The following is a 22,439-nucleotide window of genomic DNA, read 5'->3' on the forward strand; positions in this document are numbered from 1 at the left end:
GCATGTGTGTGCCCACACCCACAATGCAATGTGTCTGCTCCACTGCGCATGTGTGTGCTAACCCCCCCCCCCGCACAGCCAACTCAGGCTCCAGCACCATGGCAGGGTGGAAGTTTCGCCCTCCCCAGGCTCTGGAAGCTTTCTTCAAGCCTCTGGAAGGGTGAAAACGGCCTCTCTAGGCTCCGGAGGCTTTCCTCTCTGGGAGGGTGAAAACGGCCTCCAGCGGACTCTGGAGGCCCTCCCTGAAGCCTCCTGGCACCAAAAACGGAGCATGGTGGGGGGGGCGCAACACTCCCATGCTCCCCTGTGCATGCTCACGAAACCCCGGTGCATGTGCATGTATCTCCCACATACGCGACAGAGACCCAAAAACCAGCTGGCCGGTGGGAGGCATGTGTGCATGTGTGGTGGAGCTGACCTGGGTGACGGCTCGCGTACTCTCAGAGGGGGCTCCCCATTCCACCTGTGGCATGCGTGCCATAGGTTCGCCACTACAGCTATAGCACAAAGTTAGGGCTAGGGTTATATGATACAAAAATTAGAACTCTATTAAATGCTGACAATCTGAATTTTCTGTCTGTGTGACTTTTTATCAGCCCAAGAAAGCCTTGCGTACTGTTGTGCTTCAATGCAATAATGGGGACCTAGTAATAAACAATATAAGATTGTTACATTTTTTGAAACTTCCCACATCACAGAACTCACAAAAATGAGGGCATATCGTCAAACAAATCAAATATTTAAATACAGGGATGGTGTTCCACGTTTCTGGAGGCCAGTCTCTGTAAGTTAAATGTCCAAAGTCCTCATCATCTTGGTAGACTTCCTTAGAACGTATCTCAGTTTGTCCCTACCCTTCTTGAACTGTGGTCAAAACTGAACACAGCACTCCAAATGGAGTGTGACTATGGCAGAGTAGAGGGTGGGAAATTACTTCCCGTGATTTAGATTCTTTATTCCTGTTATTTGCCCTTTTAGCATCTACATCCCACTGCTGACTTCTGAAGTTTAATATGTGGTTGACAAGGAAAGCCAGATTTTTTCCACTTGGACTACTGATGTGCCATATCTCTTCCGCTCTGTACATGAACCTCATAATTTTGCTGTCTAAATGCAGAAATACATATTATATTTTAACCTGTCCATTTTAGGCCACTGCTCAAGCCTGATTAAATCTTTTTAGATTTTCTCTTTCCTATCAACTGTATTAGGCTTCCCTCCCAGCACAGAATCTTCGGCAGACTCCATAATTGTCTCCTCAACTTCCTTGTTGTTGATAAAAACGGAGAACAGCACAGGGCTCAAAATAGAGTTCTATAACCATCCAATCCATACTTTCTTCCAAGCTGGAGGCATGTTAAGGAACATTCTTTGGATATTGCAATTCATCCAACTGTGAATCAATCTAACATCTCTAGCCCATATTTACATTTTATGAAGGAAGAAATCATGGGACATTCAGACAAAAGCATTGCTGAGGTCCACATGCACTATGACTATAGCATTCCCCTGGTTGATTTACAAGGCTAATAACTCCATTAAAGAGGGAGTGGGAGATTAGTCTAGCATGATTCATTTGGAACAACCTAAACTAGCTCCTGTTAACTGTAGCATGTCTAGCCAAGTGCTCACACACACACACATGATGTTTGGTCCTCTGTTCAAAGATCTTGCCTAGTATAGATATCAAGCTGACAGGTTGTAATTCCAAGATCCGCCTCCTCCTGCTTTTTGAAGATGGGTATGCAGGGCCGGATTTAGATGAAAAGAGGCCCTAGGCTATTCCACTTATGGGGCCCTTTCACCTCCCATTTTTAAGTTTGTAAATTACATGAGAGATAATAAAATACATCATTACTGTGATATATATCAATATATTAAATGAAACATGTTGTAATTGGTACTAACCTTTATAAAAAATGTGGCACGGATAATAAATAAAAATAAAAGGCCCCTCTTGATCTTGAGGCCTAGTTAGCCTATAGGAAAATCCGGCCCTGTGGGTATGACATTCGCCCTACTCTAATGTTCTGCGTCCTCACCTATCCTCCAAGAATCTCAAAAATAAATTAAGAGAGGTCCTGCAACCACCTTTACTTGTTTCTCCACTATCATGTGATCCATTTGGCTCTAGAGACTTGAATTCATTTCAATTAGCCCTTGCAGTCTCTTTGTCAATCTTAAGCTGCTGTTTCCTCCTTCCTCCAGTGACAAAACTATGACCAGCTAGGGATCTATTATTCCCATTCTTACAAAATGCAGAAGGAGTTAAGAAGTTCTGCCTTCTTGTCATCACCCGTCACCCCTTCTTTCCTGAAGGGACTTTTGCTGTCTTTGGCTTTCTTTTTATTTGTGGCTTACACTGTTATTTTTTTATTTTAGTATTTCTTGCACTCCTCAACTCATTCTGAGTTATAGCTTTTCTTTTAATTTCTAGAGATTCTGGAAACTACCTTGTATCCATCTCTGATGATGTTCTGTTCCTTCCATTTTCTATAAATGTCCCATTTCTCTCCCACAGTTTAAAGAACTCTCCATGTATCATCACTGGCCTCTTTTGGTTTCTCCTGTTTTTTTTCCTTCCTGTGAGAATTGTTTGCAATTGTACCTTCAATATCTGATTTCATAGAATTTCCCATCCTTCCTGGACACTTTTCTCCTTAAGGATTTGAAGCCATTAGCTCCGACTTACCTTTTATTGGAGTTTATCAAAGCCAGTTTTTCTGAGGTCCAGCATGCAGATCTGATTCACCTCAATTCCTCCTCTTCTGGCTATCACCAAATATCATCAAGGATAATATTATTAGTTTCCCCCCAAATGTCAGTCACCTTCAATTCTTCACCAATTCTTTTCTGTTTGCTAGGGATAGGAGACGTTCTGCTTCCTCCTTCCCCATTCTTGCAAATGAAGTCAGCAAAAAAAGGACAAGAATTTGTCGGTTGACTCTTGACAGAGTAAAATTCCCAGCAGATGGCAGAATAATTGAAATCTCTGGTTATCACTATTGCATGCCCCTTTGAAAGACTGGTCATTTGATCCTGAAATACTGTATTTTGTCTACTGTATGTTTTCTGCTGCTCAGACAGTCTCACAATGGTAACTCTCACTATAGTTTGTTTCTGCTTTTATCCTTACCCAAATTTTTTCAGCAGGATTTCTACATCCCAGTTCTTAATTTCTGTGCATGTATATTTTTTCTTTACAGTACAACAGCCCTATCCTTTCTATTTGGCCTGCTTTTTAAAATAAATTGTAGGCTTCCTGTGCTATATCCCAATCTTATGCATCATCCCTCCAACTTCCCTGTCACATCCTCTTTGTCTTCCTGAGTAAGAATCTATAATTTCCTCTTTTTCTTTCCTGTATTCCGTGCACGTGGAGTATGATGTTTCATTTTCTTGGAACAGTCCTTGGCCACATATGTGGTTCTGGGCTTCTGCTAACCATTTTTTCCCTTCTAATCAGCATCACCGTTTACATAGAAAATTGTTGAATTCTGTTTTCTCTTCCTGTGCCTTCAACAGGAAGGATTGATGAAAAAAAACTACCAATTTTCTATACCTTCCTCCTTCAGGACTTACCATATTCAGAGATTCTTTCAAGGTTTCTTCTGGCCAAATCCTTTGCCTCCACATGGATCAAGAGAAAACGATAGATCTTGGTAGGTTTCAACAGTCTTAATAATTTTTCGATCACATCCTACATGCAGGCATCTGGTACCTATTCACAACACACCTCCTGCAACATCATACTAGGCCTGCACATGCTGCATTGGGTCCCCTTAAGTGGGACTCACCCATCACCTTTGCACAGGTCTTCTTTCTCAGAGTGGATTTCTTTGATCTATGAGAGCCTAAGAGATGTTCTACAGCAGGGCTCTCCATCTTTGGCAACTTTAAGCCTGGTGGACTTCAACTCCCAGAATTCCCCAGCCAGCAAAGCTTTGGGAGGTGAGTGGGAGCAAATTCTGGGAGTTGAAGTCCACCAGGCTTAAAGATGCCAAGGTTGGAGACCCCTGCTCTATAACACTGTTTGCTCAGTTGGCTGTCAATCATCCCCCTAGAAGAAAAGCCTGGAACTGATGTGTGAGTTCCATTTGCATCAAAGGCCTCCTGCTTCTTCAGGTCACATGCTTCTACATATTTGCCTCTGCCAAAACTCTTTCCTCCCCTTTCTCCAGAGTTCTTTTCAATTCTCTGCTCTTCCTAGAGGGACCAAAACCACTTTTTCCTGATGCATTTCAGTGTAGCATCTCTCCTTTCAAGTTCCTTCACATTTTCTTCCAATAAGGGAACAAGCTTGCACTTGCACGGGAGAGGTTTGGGTCCTCTTAGGGCAGGAAGACAAATAGAGCACACATCTTGCAGATTACAATAATGCTTTCCTTGCTGTCCCAATTATTTAGAGACTTTTCTGCCAACTTTCCTAGCCAGTCCTTCCTTGTTCGCTTGCTTTGCGAGTGCCTAGAAAGGGCTAGAAAGGGTGATGGTTCCTCTGGATTGGAAGAAGATGGGGGGCGGGGGAAGATAAAATGCAGAAAAAGCAGAAGGGTAAAGGTTCTTCTCCCTTTGCTTCCCTTGCTGAACTCCTATCTGCTTCTCCATTATTTAAAAATAAGTTGCTGACAAGCCCCTCAGGGTCATATTAGTCAGATTTTTTTTTGAAAGATAAAGGGATTAAATTAGACCATTTAGTAGAGTGGTTAAGGCATCATGAGTTCTAAATCTAATCCCACTTTAGGCACCTAGCCATCTGGGTGACCTTGGGCCAATCACTCCCTCTCAGCCCTAGGAAGAAGAAGGCAATGGCAAGCCACTTCTGAAAATCTTGCCAAGACAACCGGAGGGACGAGGTCAGGCAGTTGCAGGGAATGAAAATTCATTTGAAGGGACAATTGCAACAACAATGGAATTAGGTTACAGAATGTTGGAAATTGGGCATGATTATTTTAGCAACCCATTTATCAGTAAGCACAAGGAAGTGAAAGCCCTAATTCTACTAGCCCTCTTTCTAACTTCCTCTGGGTGAAAAGGGAAATGTTGCTCCCTGTCTGCCTGAAAGAATGCAGAGAAATTCCTAACCTCCAGTACTTTGCAAACCATTGTTCCTGTTCCAGGCTCCAAAAGTCCTATTGGATACATAAACACATTACTGGGCCCAGAGTGGCATCTCACTTGACTCTTTCTTCTAGCTTGACTCACACAGCCATTGATGTCCACTTACTGATACAGCTATTTAATTAGCTCTGTAACCCTATAATGGTAACATTGCTCAGGCTATATTTTGCCATCTTCCTTTTCTAGATTTGCATTAGGTTCCATTTCTTTTTCAAGGAATGGCTATCTAGCTATCTTTTTATGCAGAATGGGATACAGAAACTGCATTCCAGTTATTTAAAAAGTAGCTAATTGCTTCTTTTTAAAAATAAATAAATATGAATGGTTGTGTCTGAGTAGGTACCATTGATTTGAATGTTGCCGCAGGCAAAATATTCACTGGTCATAATGAACCGCACAATAAGGAAATTCTCTAATACAATAGCTTTTTTGTCCAACATAGAACAACATGTCAAAGTATAAATTAATGACCTCTGTTAGTAACTGAAATGATTGGAATCTGACCACTTCATTCTTTTGGTAAGTAGATCAGCTTCCAGGCTAGTCTCTGCTTCAGTCTTTGGAATTATGCATCCAAATACATTTAACAGTACAAATTATGTCCTTCTTTCTATCCCATCCATCATAATGAAATAGCACCTTTTGACAGTAGGGGGGGGAAAACCCTCGCATATGGACAGTCCAGATGATTTCTGCAAGGCATTAACGGTGGATGAATCTATGGCACAAATGGACAATGGGCACCCCCTAAAATAACATTAAATTTCAGCTGCAGTTGGCCCATCTCTCCTTGATCAGCAACACCAGAGGTGAAGTTGGATGTAAACTGCATTTAAGGAATATGCAGAGCATACATTTCTCACCCCTGATTAGCAGTAGCAGATTTGAATAAGGACTCTCTAGTCTAGGGCAGTAATCAAATGAATCCTGAAGAGTGATCTGGCAACTAGGTTCAACTTGGAACACTGATCACTTGACTGATTAACATGCAATATTAGGAACAGTCAGATGATTGCTCACAGGATCTCTGGCTGAAGCATTTAAGTTCTGCAGTTCTTCTCTTTAATTTGTACGAAACTGGGAACTCTAGATAGTTCAGTTTATGAGTCCTGGGGTCATCCATCTGAGTTGTGAAAAAAAGACAATCTCTGCTTGAGATGTCATCATTGCTATTAACTCAGAAGCATCCTGGGGTAAACCACACACTCTTACAGGAGTCACAATTTATTTGGCAGCACACAAAGCCAAACCCAAACAAGCCACGTTCTGTCTTAACATGCACCATGAATCCACCCTCTGCCTCATCCTGTTTCCATCGGCAGTAAAATACTGATCCACCTTGCATGGCTGCAAGGAATGATTAGACATGTGAGGTGTTATAAAAATGATAAATATTTCTAGCCATAATGATGTGTTGCTGCAAAAAAACAAGAAATATTTCCAACACCTTAACTATGAATGAAATAAATATAAGCTTTTCTGGAGAGAAATCAAGTTCATTGGAAACATCAGGATGTTAGCTTAAGTTAGCAGTTATGTGTCTATACACAAACATACAATGAGAAGGCATTAAATAGTGAAGAGGGGGTTGTAAAAAAAAAGTCCAGGGACCACTCACAAAGCAATTTTGAAGATATTGTAAACATCCTGGCATTGGTAAGCTAATTAACACCTTTAGCTGGATACCAGACCACACTGAACCACTTGGTGTATTGAAATTCAGCAGTTTCATGTTGATGTTTCCTTTTGAAGTCCCCTTGCCAGCAATGGCCACTTTTAAGGTCAATTACAGTTTGAAAGGCTATAATGATTTCCTGTTGGTGTCTGTAAATGTTTTTTTGCTCATCCTCAAGTCAGGTTTGTGTCTATCTGTCTTTTTTTTTTGACACAAGATTGACTTATTTATCATTTTTATGTAAGTCTATCAGGTCCGCCAAAGGCATTTTACAAAATAAAAGTAAAAGCATTTTTTGACAAGAAAGTTCCCACATTAAGTAAAGCAATCACAAAGTATTTCCTATTTTTTTAAAAAAATCTAATTTTCAAAAGCTTGGCAGGTGACCTAGAAGTTTTGAGTCCACATGGAGTCTGGCAGTTCATAAATAAAGGAAATTAATGAATGCATAAATACAGTAATGCTTGTGGAATTATGATTGATATTGCTCAACTGCAAGAGTTTTTTTTCCCAAGGACCCATACTGCGTTTCTTATTTCAATGTGTAGATTATTGCAGAAAAGGCATTGTGACTAATGCCAAATTCCCCTTTTGATATTGTTACCCAGCCTATTTATCTGGCTTATTAGAATCAAAGGGATATTTGAACACGCATATGTATTGGATTGGGCTGAAAAGGGGTAGCAATGCTTCACTGAGTGTGCAGACAAGGAGGACAACTCAGTGTATCCTACACAAACTTTGTTCAGAGGATTACTACTTAAAGAGAGTTTGCTTCTGAAGAATGAAATTTCTATTGCGCTTTAAAATTTTCTCGTTATCAGGCTGTCAGCATAATTTCACTCTCTGTAACAACTCAATTGGCAAGTTTTTGTTTTCTTACATTCAGTAGAAGTATTTTGTTTTTCACCGAAAAATATTTAAATACAATAACCACATCAATTCAGCCCCACACCCTCGTTTTCTAGGTTTCGATTAAGAAGACCGAAGAGGGTCCGGCAAAGAGGAACCCCGGGGAAGTGACGGGCGGGGTAGAGAAACAGCCTGAGCCGGAATGCGGCTCAACCCCCAGCTCGTTACATTGTTGCCATTCCCAGCCGGCATCAGAATGTTGTGAATGGAAGGATCGCGGCGTAGGCCACGCCCACGTAGAACCCTTCTTAAGGGCCTTGGTCTCCTGTCTTGCCTGATTGGCTGGGGGGCTTCCCGACCTTTGATTGACATCCTTTTTTCCAGACAGCTCCTATTCTCTTTTTTTAAAGCCCACAACATGGGGGCGTGCATTGTTCCTCCTTGATTGGCAACCGAGCTCGGCCAATCTGTTCAAGGCTCTCTCTTGCACACTGCCCAATAGAAAGCGGGTGAAGAGAAAAGGGAGGTCCAGGGAACCAGCAGCCGTCGAGCTCATTGTTGTGGGAGCTCCTTAAAGGGGCCGTATCCGCCGCCCACAGAAAGAGAAACGACCAACTGACCGGGCTGGGCCCGGGCCGCCACTGGTGGGTTTTCGGGAAGGTGCTCAGGAGAGGCCGGGGATCGGCCGGGCCTATGGAGCTTCCGCCCGCTAAGCGCAGGTGCGGCGCCCCTGGGGAGCAGCCCGACCCGGGACCGGGACCAAGCGCCGCCGCCACCTCCTCCTCCTCCCCCCTTTCCGCTTCCACCTCTTCTGCCGTCGAGACGCTTCTGGACCTGAGCGCCCGGCGGGTGGCCGAAACTTGGGCCTTCGAGCAGGTGAGAGGAAGAACGGATCCCCCCACGGGGCAGCGCGACGCTCTTGGCTTCCCCTCCTGGCCGCCTCTGACACAGTCCGCGGCTGTGATGCCGGCTGGACCTGGCGAAGGAGCGAGAGAGCCCCGCAGAGTCTCCCTTTAAATCGCCTGCCCGCCGCCTCCTCCTCCTTCAGAGCGAGCCGCTGGGGCTCAGAGCTGCCCGCAAGTCTCCCCCCGAAGTGCAAGGGGGCTGCTGGAGGGAGAGGGGCCACTCCGCGCAGACCCTCCGGAGAGGGTTCTCGACCCACGTTTGGACTCCTTCTGAAAGGCTTCTCCGTTCTTCTCCCCCCCTCCAATTCGCCGGTGGGGAGGAGGGAGCGGGGGGGGGGGGCTGGGGTTGGAAGATCGCTTCCTTCAGGGCTGAAGCCAGAAATGCCAGCTTCTAAAAATCGCTCCCCTCCGACAATAGGCCGACGTGCAAAACGTTAGTAGGTGGTGAGAGCGGCCGCGCACAATGTGGAAAAAGCGCTTCACCTGCTGACTTGGGCACCTCCAAGATGCTGTTAGCAGCACAGGAGCAGGAAAAGCCGGGTTTCTTTCTTTCCCTGGTTGGTTGGTAACTGGAACAAAGCCTAGTTTAATCTGCCACTTTTTCACTAGTTTTCCTTCCCTTTGTCCTCCCCCCCCCCAAATTTTCCCCCCTTCAGGGACTGTCCTTTTTCTTCTTTAGCTGCAGGCAAAACCACCTTCTCTCCCCCCCTTCCTTCTCCCCCTTTTCCTGTTGCTGGAAAGTATCAGCTGGCTATTCATAGTTCATTTTACATTCTCTGTAAACTTGTAACTTGACCTTGGGGTCAAGTTTTAATTGTGTTTGGGATCATTTTGTGTATGTGGGGAGATTTCCTTATAAAACAGCTTTGGCAAGAGAAGGGAAGGGAGCAGGTGGTTTATCCAGACTATGGTGGGTGTTCTGTTTGTCAGGTGACAAACGCTTGATTTCTCCATTTATTTCCCAATTGATAACTTTTTCCTTGGAACCCCTGTTTAATAACTTGCTTGCTGTTTGACAACTAGAAGAGCCACTCTTGTTCTGCCAGTTTTTGGTCTGATTCTTACTAAATGTGAGTTCCGGGGGTCTCTTGGTGGACTGGACTACAGTGGAAGAAAATGCTTTAAATCAGTGTTTCTCAAACTTGGCGACTTTAAGTCCTGTGGACTTCAACTCCCAGAATTCCCCAGCCAGCTATGCTGGCTGGGGGATTCTGGGAGTTGAAGTCCACAGGACTTAAAGTCGCCAAGTTTGAGAAACACTGCTTTAAATGAATATCTTGGTTTTGCTAACTTGCCTACATGTTCAGTTCAACTTTTATTTGTGGTTTTTCCCACTGTGCTCTTCCACAAGTTTTCTTAATTTGTATTATCCTGTAACAGGCTGTCTCTTCACAAGCTGATGCCCTTATGCCGTTCATTCTGTAGGAAGTGGTTATGGTAACTAGTTATTTTTCCCAAGGCCTTTTCTGGAACAAAGCATGAAAAATAGGAGATAGCCGAAACTAAGCAGACATGATGTGGCTGGGAGATCTGGGGCTAGTCTGGGCAAAACCCAAGTGAAAGTAAAATCTGGATACTCTTACAGGTGGGTGGGGAGAGGCTTGGCTTGCTCCATGTGCATTTATCTCTTCATCCCTCTCTGTCCCCTTCTTGAAATGAAACAGAATCACGCTTACCCATTATTCTTGGATATCAGAATGTAGTTATTTCTTTCCATCAAACAGAACATTCCTTGTAAGCAGCCACAGTTCATACAAGGAGACACCAGAGCATAATTTCCGTGTTGGGCTGAGAAACTAGTCCAACAAGAGTCGCTTGTCACTGACATCAGCAGGTGAAACTTCCCAAGTCAAAGCATGTGCACACCTGAAATGGGAGAGAATGCAGATGATATCTGGTTTGGAAAGTGTTGTTGTTACTACTATCTAGCCTGGGAAAGATTCCATCACAGTGATTTAAAAAGAAGTTTCACCGGGGCAAAGTTTCACACTTTGTTTTAAAAGGCCCTTGATACTTCTAATATAGCAAGGTAGAGAGTTCAAACAGTTCTGAGGGATTCAAATTGCATGATGGTTCTTAAGTGGGTTGGCATAACTTTACATCTCCAGCAGTGTGTGCGTTTATAATAAGAATAGAAACATGACTGCTTTTCTTTTTGCCCCACATTGCACCATCGGTTTTTCCACCAGACAGAGCAACTTTATGACACAGAATAAATTGGGTTGGGGAAGAGAATTAGGAAGGAAGCTGATGAAACCCATGACTGCTGTATATTTTTTTTCAATTTGGAAATGCAATTTTTATTTTGAGTGGAGTGGTTGAATATATTACTGAATCAGAAGCTCTTTCAAGAAGAAGTCACCTTTTTAACCTGTTAGTTAGGAGAATTGTCATTATAATTGCAACAACTTTGACTTTGAATTTAGCAAAGTAATAGCCATTACTTTTGTCTGGATCCTCACTCAAGTGGTATGTCTGTGTCTGGCTCTTTCTGCTGCAGATATGGAGCTTATATGATGGAAGGCTCTTCAGTTGAAGAGCATTCATCATTTAAAGAACATTATACATTTTAGAAGCAAGCTTCTTGTAAACACTCCCTCCTGACATTTCTAGCAAAAACAATATTATGAAGTGATATTTTTGTCATAAGAGGACTTATTTGCTCTCTAAAGAGCTAGGCGAACTCATTTGCACCCTGGTTCAGTGAGGAGTCAACCTTGGTATATGCTCATTTGCGTCCATCTCTATGAAACCACAAAATCTCTGCAATGTTTCCTTTATGATATTCTTTCTTTGACCCTATTCCTGTGCTAGCAAAAGGGAAGCAATCTGACTGCAATAAGATGTGAAGTGATATTGGTTGAGATGCAGTTTAGAATACAGAATGTGTCCTTGATAAATCATGAGTTGAAATCAATGGGAATGTTCTCCTGTTCGGACCTAAAGCAAGATAAGGCCGCGACTTGATAAATCATGAGTTGAAATCAATGGGAATGTTCTCCTGTTCGGACCTAAAGCAAGATAAGGCTGCGACTTTCATGATACATTTATTTCAGTGAGGTTTGTGCAGAAGGTCTCATAATTTGGTAGTAATGGTTGTACCTTCAGATACTCAGATTTGATTCCATGTTCCTTTTCCAAATGGGAAAAGAATATGTAGATAAAATTTAGATTTCCTACTCCCTGCCCTTCTTGCCATTTAATGTGTGACACTATTAGTTCAATCTGGCAGTGCTCTTCATCGAAAGAATGTGCTCCCTTTTCTTCTTAGAAAACACAGAACCTGGGCCTTGTATAAGAGCAGAATGTAATTAAAGGACGACAGAAGTATTGATCAAATATTGGGAAATCTACAGGTAGTTTAACTTGTACATTATTTTTAGAGAAATATGTAAAATATAGTTCTGCAGAAGCATGGAAGAAAATGATTTTTTCTTAACTCGAGTGGGCAGGTTGTTTCTGATGAGGGTAGCACTGGGAGAAATAGAGAGTTAGCTGAGGAAGTTGCATGTAGAAGAATGAAAGAAGGCTGCTGGCAAAGCCTGATTTTAGAAGGACAGTCATAGCAGAATATTTCAGCACAGGGATGAGATGCGAGGATTCAGTTAAGACATCTGAGCTGATTGAAGAGGAAGGAACTTCACCAAGTCAAGGTGATTACATGGAGAAGATTGCTGAAAGGCAGTGACATATTGAGGCTGGATGTGTGCCTTATGGGTGATGTGATATTCTAGAGAATCCAGTTTTACACAGATTGAATTAGTCAAGTACAGCCTAAGAGGCTTGACAAAGTTTTGGCTTCTAGCGGCATTTCTCTGTATCAAACATTCCGTTTATAGGAATGTGACAGAAACCTGTAGAAAACTCTGTTTCGAAATTAGTTGGAGATATTTTTTTTTGCTGGTAGACATATGGCCACCCTTCTTCTGTTAAGGGTGACAAGAACAGTGACACATAATCCCCTTCTTCTTGTGTTGAACCTGTAAGCCTGCCAGAGCTGTCAAACACCTGAATTGGATTGTGTGATAAAATAAGCAACCAATCTAGCTTCTTTCCATACAGAATATGGTTTTTCAATGTTATAAGCATTAATGTGGGCTTGAGCACTATATGCTTAGGTATGCCAGACCAAGACATTTTCTCAAATAAGTTTATTCGAATGAACTCAAGCCCACTTATCTGATCACTGCCTTAGTAGCAATTCTTCCTCCTTGCTTCAAGGTCATTTCCTTTGCCTCTTCATGGCTTTGGTGTTTGTGCTGTATAAGTCCCACCATTGCAGTTTGTAAACTGGGAGCAATGACCTATTGCTATGCGAGTGAATCCAGCCAATTTAGTTATTCAACAAACAGTGCTTAACTAATTCTAAATTAACTAATTTATATATATATATATATATATATATATAAATGTATGTATATATATATATATATATATATATATATATATATATATATATATATATATATATATATATATATATATATATATATATATATATATATATATAAATGTAGTAACTTGAAACCAACATGGCAGAATGAAATTATATGTGGAAGGAAGTTGTAGGGAATAATGGAAAATGGGGTAAAGCTGAGTAAGCATTCAAATGTTCTAGATCTGCCTACAAATAAAAGACTGTTTCCTTATCCTTGGGTTCTTAATCCTCTGCACTTTTCTCAGTGTATGCAGTTTCTCCCTCTGGCCTCCCTTTTGTTTCCCTTTTTGTAAATATCTTTGCAACCCCAATAACCCCTGTTAAGTTTAAGGATTGCATTCCTCCAGCAATTAATACCCTGGTTAGATTGTCTAGCGCCCTTGCTGCAAAAAAGATGTCAAACATACCTCAGCATGTAAATTGAGGGAATGGAAGAGCAGTATAGAAATCACGTGGGCATTCTTCTACCCCAGAGGATGGTATCCCTTTCCAAGAAGTGGTGGCTGGACCTAATGCAGGAAACAGTGCAGGGACCAAGGAGTGGGAGATCAATTTCCTATAATATTTAAGCTTCTTTAAAATCAAAATGTCTAAACCAGGCATGTCCAAAGTGCGGCCCAGGGGCCAAATGTGGTCCTTTTTCAAATTTCAAGCGGCCCGCAGCCTCTTCTCCCCACTGGAGTTATTTGTTTAGTCTTTCATAAAATACCATATTTTTCGAAGTATAAAGATGCATCTTTTTCCCCTCAAAAAAGAGGCTAAAAATCTGGGTGCATCTTATACACTGAATACAGCATTTTTTGCCTCCCAAAACTGCCCCCTTCACCAAAATGGCTGTGCATAGCCTTTGGGAGGTTTTCAGAGTGCTCCTGGGGGCTGTGGAGGGCATAAATGAGCAAAAAATGGGCCATTTTTTGCTCAACTTTGCCCCCCCTAGCCCCCAGGAGCACTCTAGAAGCCTCTTAAAGGCTATTCATGCCCTTTAAAAAAAAAACTTGGGAGAGTGCAAAAACTTTTTTTTTAATTTGCCTCTTCAAAATCTTGGTGCGTCTTATACTCCGAAAAATATGGTGGTTAATTCGCATTTAATGTTAAGGGTTCAAAGAATGTCAGGCTGAATGATCGGCCCCACACATTTTCACCTCACCAAACCTGGCCCTCCTTGCAAAAAGTTTGGACACCCCTGGTCTAAACCAACCAAGCTATCACCACAAGGAGAAGCTGAATCTAACAGGGGACTTGACTTCCTAGCCAGGGGGACTAGCACGGACAGGGAAATTCCCAGGCTTAATTCTTCAGTCCTCTCCCTTCTCTGCCCCTGCAGCCACAATTGCTTTGGAGAGGCAGGAGTGCTACTGCTGCTAAAGGAGACAGGCTTAGTCCAGACCTCAGCATGGCTCCCTTTTTACCTCCTGAGCAACCAGCTGTTCTCTAGCCACTGTGTGGGTTTTATGTTTCTTGCCTATAGTGAAGGACACTTGGCCGTTTGCATTCCTCTTCCAGCCCTGCGACAGGCCTGTGGTTTCCAGTATCCCTTCTCATTTCCCATCATATTCTCTCCTTCTTCCCACGCAACCTGAAGTAAAAGTAGCTCAATATTTGGCCCTTCTTCTCAGAAGAGTGGAAGGGAAGGAAGGGTTGAATCGCAGATCCTTGCTTGGCTGCATGCTTGATTGGATGCTAAATCTAGCAGTTCAGCGTGGTTTGTTAATCATATGCCAGAGTGGCAAAATATGGCATAATGCATAGAAGAAAGCCTGTTTTGGCCTTATCTTATGGAAATCTGATCTTTTAGCCATTTTGGAGGCTTCTGCGGAAAGGGAGTGCAAGTTTATCTTGGAACTGAAGTATTTATCTCCAGTCCTAAGAGGCCTTACAAGAACACTTGGTTGGCATATCCCCATAAGGAGAGACCCAGGCAATGCTGCTCTTTGTTCTTCTATCTCATGCGTGTATGTTTTCTCCAAAGTATTCTTCATCATTATGACAGTCGCAGTAGGACTGATCAAAGTAAAAAGGTAGGGGGAGTTATTACAGCAAAGAAATCTATCATAAAAAGCTTTGGGATGGGGAAGCAGTGCTATAACTTGGCACTTGAAAGCAACTCTCCTGAAGATCTGTTGAAGGAAATACCTTCAACAGTAATTGAAGGTATTTTCAAGTAATCTTAAAAAAAAAGGTTGGAGCCCAGTTGATGCATCTGGTGTGTGCTGTGAACAGCTGACAGGTTCATTATGTAGGACAGGGTATGACAACCTGTCTACCCGTGCACTTTTAAATCTCTAAAGGGATAATGTAGATAGAATCAGAGTTGACAAGAGAAAATATTTAAGCCTGTGTTCAATTGTTTTATGAGTTTGGGGAATTTGTTTTCCCCCTCAATTCTATAAAAAAAAATAGTGGTTTTGTTGCGGGTGAGGGTGTCTAGGACTGCTCTGTTGCTATTTAATATAGGGTTTGAGGAATTGTATATGGTGGCTCAGTGGCTAAGATGCTGAGCTTGTCGATCAGAAAGGTCGGCAGTTCAGCGGTTCAAATCCCTAGTGCTGTGTAACAGAGTGAGCTCCCGTTACTTGTCCCAGTTTCTGCCAACCTAGCAGTTTGAAAGCATGTAAACATGCAAGTAGAAAAATAGGGACCACTTTTGTTGGGAAGGTAACAGCATTCCATGCACCTTCGGCATTTAGTCATGCCAGCCACATGACCACGGAGACGTCTTCAGGCAGCGCTGGCTCTTTGGCTTTGTAGCGAAGATGAGCACCGCCCCCTAGAGTCGGGAATGACTAGCACATATATGCAAGGAGAACCTTTACCTTTATATGACTCAAAGGTTGTTTACCTTGGATTCAGGGTAAGACTGAACCTCAGATCCCTGCTCAAAGTATCTTAGACCTTCTAATGGTCTCTCTTCCTTCTTCGCCCTCTTGGACAGGTTGAAGAACGTTTTTCCCGTGTCCCAGAACCTGTACAGAAGCGCATAGTATTCTGGTCCTTCCCACGGAGTGAACGGGAAATATGCATGTACTCTTCCCTTGGCTATCATCCCCCAGAGGGTGAGCGAGACTCTCGTGTGCCCTTTAACCGTGGCTTGAATTTGCTGCAGTCAGGTGCTGTTGACCGTGTCCTCCAAGTAGGTAAGTAACTTTATTTTTAAAAAAGGAAATCATATTTACACACTGGATTGTGGCTGTGCTAATCCGCAATGATTTTTTTAAAGGTTAGCCACGTTTTTATTGATTGTTTTGTAAACCATTAATTATGCATCTGATTTTTTTTTGTTTGCTATGTAATTGGAATAAAGAAATAAAAATAAACGGAAGGGTTTTGTAGTTCCAACTTACATTTATACCGAAGTGAACTTAGTTAGATTTTTAATTGCGTGTAGTTATGTATAAAATTGTGGGGTCTTTTTTTATGATAATCCAAGATGAAAGTCCATCATCATAGATGATGTGTCCAAAATAGCAGGATAGCCAGACACCATATTTGCTTTTGTGAGATCAGCAGTTTGCTGTATTCCAGTCATACTACCATTCTTGAAGTATTATACATAGAGATAATGACAAAGGCTATAGAGATTGTAAATTGCAAACCCTTGACTGCTATGCTGAAAATAATCTTTATTTTATTGAATGTTCTTTTGACTGTTCCTTGGCAATCAGACAGAAAAGCCTCCATAATAATTTTTAAAAAGCAATCAGAAAACATCACTGAACATTTAGAAGAACGAGCAATCTTTTAAAGGCTGAGAATTGGAAAGCTAACGTTGTTTTCCAGGGAAGGAATCATTCAGCCTGGCTCCTGCTGCATTTCTAGTAACTGCAAGATGGTGGCATGGCTTCTGCATTTTGCACTAGTTGTGCAAGGGCTTCCCCTTGTAATGCAGGTGCCTTGGAAGCTATTTATTCCCCTGTATCACAACTCTTTGACCTCAGCTGGAAAAAAAGGATAATGTATGTAGAGCCTGTGTAAATGCTGAATTATTATGCATGCTGGGAGTTCTTGACCAAAAGCTAAGCAGAGTTGACTTGGATGGGAGACCACTAGGAAATCTGATAGCAGTAGACAATCCTGGGAAGCCATACAGTATCCTGGAAGAACACAGTGGCAAACCACATTTCATTCTGTTATCAAATAATCAACCTGATTATGTGTGTTAAATTTGAATTTGAGAGATATTAATTAAATTACAAGCAGCCAGTTGCTGCTTATTCAACAAAATCAGATTAAGCAAATCATGGGTTAATGCTATGAGTGAATGTAGTATTTGAGTTTTCAGAATTGGAGAGCCGTGTGCAATTTCTCCATATAGCCATGTACAATGAATAATTACGGAAAATTGTGATGAAACACTGAAGAGATAATAAGTCTCACGTGCCCCAGTTAATACGCATAATAGAACGACCCAACTCTTACTCCTAAACTTGGAAACCTAAACATGGAAGTTTACCCACCCCCACCCCCGATCTTAGGAACCATTCTAGTTAGTCTTCTTTGAATAAGAACAAAAGTCCTTATATTCCACATTTTATCCTTGTACAGTTAACATGTATATTTGCTGTTTATTGGACCCATTATGAAAGAGGTTACAGGGCAGATGATTATTTGACTCAGTTAATTGGTCTTCTCCTGAAGGGAGGGTAAGAGATCTCTGTCCATTGTGAAAATGGTTTTCATTTTCTCTCATTTAACAAAGGTTTCTGTTAAGCAATTTCCAGTGTTTTAACTGCAGACGACTATAGCTCCATTGGTATTAACAATAAATAGAGTTTATTGTTATAAATAGAGTTTCTGAATCTCAGCTACCCTCCTGTTTATGAACTTCTGTAAGTGAGCTCTGTGGGATGGGCTCCTATAAATGGCCAAAATACCCACCTACACTGTGTAGAACAAAGAGTCTTTTCTCTCCTCCATATTTTTCTATATATTAAAGCAAGTTGGAGCACAAATGTTGCTGGGTTTGCCTACTGCCATAATGATGGGAGTTCATTTGGGAATTTCCTACACCTCCCTCAGCTGACCTTTGATTTTGGAACCAAGAATCTAAAGCAGAAATATACAACCTGAGAATGCAGAGCCACATGTCCGCCCTGAAAGGTTTAGGCAAAGCTGTTCGAGGTTCCCTAAAGTAGTTATTAAATTATAATTTGAATGTGAAGGAACATGATGAAATACTGTACTCATTGGAGAGTACTTAAATTAACTACAACTTTAATTACATGTCAATGAAATCAAATCTAGTGTTTGCTGTGGTCCTTTCCATTACCTTTTAGAGTGCAAGTCCTGCCTATGTCACTCAAAAACCAAATGTAGTCTTCATCCAGAAAGTTACACATTTTAGCCCAGATATGTAATGTCTCTCTCTAAAAAGCAGCTTGCTGGACATTTATTTGTTGTTTCAAATAGCACAGTTGATCTTAAAATGGGTTGTAATTCACTCCTTTGCATGCCTATTTTAAACTCCCACTGAGTTCAAAAAAGTTTGCTCCCAAGAAAACAGATCTAAAAATGCAATCTGATTTTTAAAAGAAATGTCTTTGAGAAGCATATAGTAAGTAAATCAGGCTTGGTGTACCTAATGAGTGTTTTCCTTTTACAGCAAGGTAGTGGTTCTGGTATGTGGTATCTGGTATCCCCTCCAGCTCACATACATTTCTTGAGAACATGTTATTCAACTGCTCTTCTGTGGCCCATCTAAATGCTGACAGAGGTAGAATTCGTGGGTCATGAGTTGTCTTTCCATTGCGAAGTACTGCAAAGCAGCTGCTAGTTTTTGTCTAGTTCATTGCATGAATATAGGAAGAAATATGGAAGTAGCCCTTCTCAGCTGATTAACACAGATTGTCTAATAGCTCTAGGCTACACAGAGGTGAGATTAATATCAATATTTACATTGATTTCTGTTCCTCTTGTGTCAGCTTGGACTTTTCTTGTCCTATAATTTCTTATTCTTGATTACACGCTTGAATTATTCCCTGGAATTCCCAGATTGTGTATGAACCTGAAATGCTTAGATTGTGTATGTCCCTGAAATACTTCTTTGGAGATTAGGCTTATTCTACATATCTTTCTCCGAGAGTATAAAAGCCTCTGTCTTCTTAACTACTTACATTTCCAGAAGTGCTTGGAAATGCTATAAATATTTCACTAAGAGATGCCTTCTGTGAAGATGCTTTATATGGTGGGTGAAGTGCTAGCAAATGCGCCAAAACCCTGCACTTTTTGTTTACTTTTTTTGTTGGTTTTTTTGTACCTTTGGCTCAGACTTGACTCCTGGCCTGGACAAGTTCCTCGGTTTTCTTGGCAAGATTTCAGAAGTGGTTTGCCCTTGCTTCTTTCTAGGGCTAAGAGAAAGTGGCTGGTCCAAGATCAAACAATTGGCTTCGTATCTAATTCAGGGTTGGAACTGATGGTCTTCTGGTTTCTAGCTGGGTGCCTTAACCACCATACCAAACTGGATCTCTTTGTTTATATCAATAATTAATACAATACAATACAATAGTAGAGTTGGAAGGGACCTTGGAGGTCTTCTAGTCCAACCCCCTGCCTAGGCAGGAAACCCTATACCATTTCAGACAGATGGCTATCCAACGTCTTCTTAAAGATTTCCAGTGTTGGGGCATTCACAACTTCCGGAGGCAAGCTGTTCCACTGATTAATTGTTCTAACTGTCAGGAACTGTCATTATTAAAATTGCATGTACTTTTATAGATGAATGTTGTGATGCTCTCTAACAAAATGGGCAAGGATAATCTATCGTTAATATAACATTAGGATTTACTCAGTTTTTCCCATAAAACATGTTAACAGCAAACTTGCTCTCAGTGGATTTATAGCTGTTTCATGTTACTGATTCTTTCTTTTTGCTTAGTTTGAACTCATTATATTCTACCCGCTTAAGTTACATCACTTACTTTTACTTTCTACATAAACAAGCAAGCAGATTTTTAAGCATCCTATGGAGAATTAGCTGTCTGTCTATCTATGACATGCAAAACCAGCTGCAATCAACAGATTGCTCTGTGGGGTAAGGGCATAGGTTTCTAGTCCTGGATGGCTAGCACATGATTGTAGAATCACATTCCTCTTTCTTTCTTGTCCCCTCCTCACTTTGAAGCTGACACCAAGTCTTTTTCCAAGTAATAAGAAAGGCAAACATTGTCATCTTCACTGCAGTTCTCCATAAATTATTCAGAGCTCTGGGAAACTCCTAGGGCCTAACAGATAGCATTGTATCATGAAATCCAAGGTCATATTTTAGTACGGCTATAAATGTTCAAAACTTGTTTAACAAAGAGTATTTTGTGAAAAGCTGATGAAGTGGCTTAGAGTGGGAGCCTTACAGCGTAGCAGGAAATCCCCAGTTCCTCTTGCATTGCAGCCATAAACTTGTTTAGTGGCTTTAAGCAATCCATTTTTCTCTTGTACTCACCCACCCTCTTATAACATGCGGCTGCTACTGCCTACCTTACAGTGATTGTAAGAATTAATGTGTCCAGCATATTGAATACCTGAAATGTGTGTGATAAATAAGATATATTATGTAGAAATTAGCAGGCAGATTGTTTAAAGACTCACCCTGTGATCTTGGTGTTCTTTCTATGGTGCAGTCTGAATGAGTGTACTCAGACATTAACTCCATATGCCTCATGGGAAACTTTGGCAATTTGGTGTTTTGAGATAACTATGTTAATATTAATTTAAGTAGTTCAGCTAGCTAGGAGTTTCACTAGGTAGCTATGGCTCTGTAAAGGCTAAGGAGTTTTTCCACAGCAGGGCACTTTTCTATACATTGTAGTTAGTCAGAAGAAAAAAGAAAAGAGGCTTATACAGTCCCGCATTTGATTCAAGACGAGTTTCTCTTGATAGCTCTAGCCTCCATCCATTTGTCTAGTCCCGTCTTGAGACCATAAGACGGCCAACACAACTTACGAATTATGACAATGGGAGGAGACACAACATATTTGAAGTTTACAGGTTTATGTAAGACTTATCTAAAACATATTTGACCTTCTCCCCTACTTAGTGCTGATTATAGCCAGGCCATGAACTGAAGGTCTTGGTACATTAAAATAACTAGTTATGCAAAGAGTTTATCCATTACCACTAGATCCAATTAAAAATAAATTGCTAATTTCTCAAGCTAGATATAAATATAGAACAACAACCAATATCTTTCTTGTCTTGAGTAGGGAGGTGGGAGAGAGGAAATTCAGCATTTAAAACTACAAACATGCTGACTAGTAATGAGAGAAGTTGACAACCAACGTGGAGACAATAAGATTGTGGTACTTGGAAAAGACTTTGGTCTATCTTTCAAGTAGAGTTTGGAATCTTTTACTTTAGTTGAGACAGATTTCCAGTTCTCCGGTGAAATGGGCTCAAAATAATATCAAGAGCGCAAAAGGAAACATGCAACAGAGCTTCAGTGAGATGATAGGATTTGCCAATAGTGATCGTCTGCCTTCAGATTTCATCAAAGCCCATGGTAGTTTTACTTTTTCCTCCTGCATGAAATCGTTATGCCACTCAACATTGAGGACTGCCCGATTCTGCAGTTGACACCTCTTTGGGGTGTTTTCTGTGTCTGGCTATCCATTTAAAGCCAGCTTCCTGTTAAGTGACAGCTCAACTGCAACTGCTCAGAGATTGCAAATCCTCTTCCATGCCTGTATCCTTTAATTGTGCATACTAGCTAGCCACTCAAACTCTGCAATGGTGTTGTAGTGGCTCAAAAGAATCCCTTTAAGTGGACACAGTTAATTCCCCATGTTGGGTCAGGAATTCTGGGAGTTGAAGTCCAGAAGTTAACCAAGGTTGGACACCCCTGAGTTAACAGAACCTTAGTAGATGGTTTTTGTTTCCTGATCTGAATGCTTTAGGGCAGTGATTGAGTGATTGCCAATGCAGTATCATGCTAGGGACCTACTAAATTTTATGTGCTCTCTTTTGAGTTTGGTTTGACATATGAGCCTTTTGGTTTGACCCCATCTATCTTAAAAGTCATCTGTCCCCCCCCCCCTGCCCCCCGTTCCACTGGCTTTCAATGGAAGGCATGCTGGAGCAATCACACTATCCTGTTTAAAAGCAGGTGCCTTTTACAAAATATTTTGCATCTGGAATTCGAAATCACCCAAGCTAGCACTCCAAATGGAATCTTTTTTACAATTGCCAAAAATAAACTTTCTTAAAAGAAATGTATTGTACTTAATATGAAAAAAATGGGAGTATGTTCAACAAAATAAACTGTCATGAATTTGACACTAGTAGGAGTGAAAGAAGAGCTGGTTACTTTTGCCCTATCAATTATCCTTTTACCCATTATAAACTGTGATGTATGCGGAGAAAAGTCTCTGATGAAAGAGAAGCTCTTGTCAGCTGCAAAAGCTATTCTTAGGTAAAAATGGAAAATAAGATTTGAAATATTTTGCATCAGGTCCGTCATGGTTTC

General features: G+C 41.3%; 1 protein-coding gene across 2 annotated transcripts in view; it reads left to right on the forward strand.

Moving 5' to 3' along the window:
• The first annotated feature begins 8,032 nt into the window (after positions 1 to 8,032).
• The window catches only part of ZSWIM4 (zinc finger SWIM-type containing 4), a 33,987-nt gene continuing 19,580 nt past the window's right edge, over positions 8,033 to 22,439 (forward strand). The window contains exons 1-2 of one of the 2 annotated variants that reach the window (XM_081939717.1): positions 8,033 to 8,521; positions 15,921 to 16,122. In XM_081939717.1, coding sequence (XP_081795843.1) covers positions 8,339 to 8,521; positions 15,921 to 16,122 — 385 coding nt within the window. In that variant the 5' untranslated portion in view covers positions 8,033 to 8,338. Of the gene's footprint in view, positions 8,522 to 9,358; positions 9,461 to 15,920; positions 16,123 to 22,439 lie in introns of those variants that run through there. The other variant, XM_081939718.1, reaches the window with a different exon arrangement.

The sequence above is a fragment of the Natrix helvetica genome, assembly GCF_964273705.1.
Source record: "Natrix helvetica genome assembly, chromosome: 1".
In the NCBI taxonomy this organism is placed as follows: domain Eukaryota; kingdom Metazoa; phylum Chordata; class Lepidosauria; order Squamata; family Natricidae; genus Natrix; species Natrix helvetica.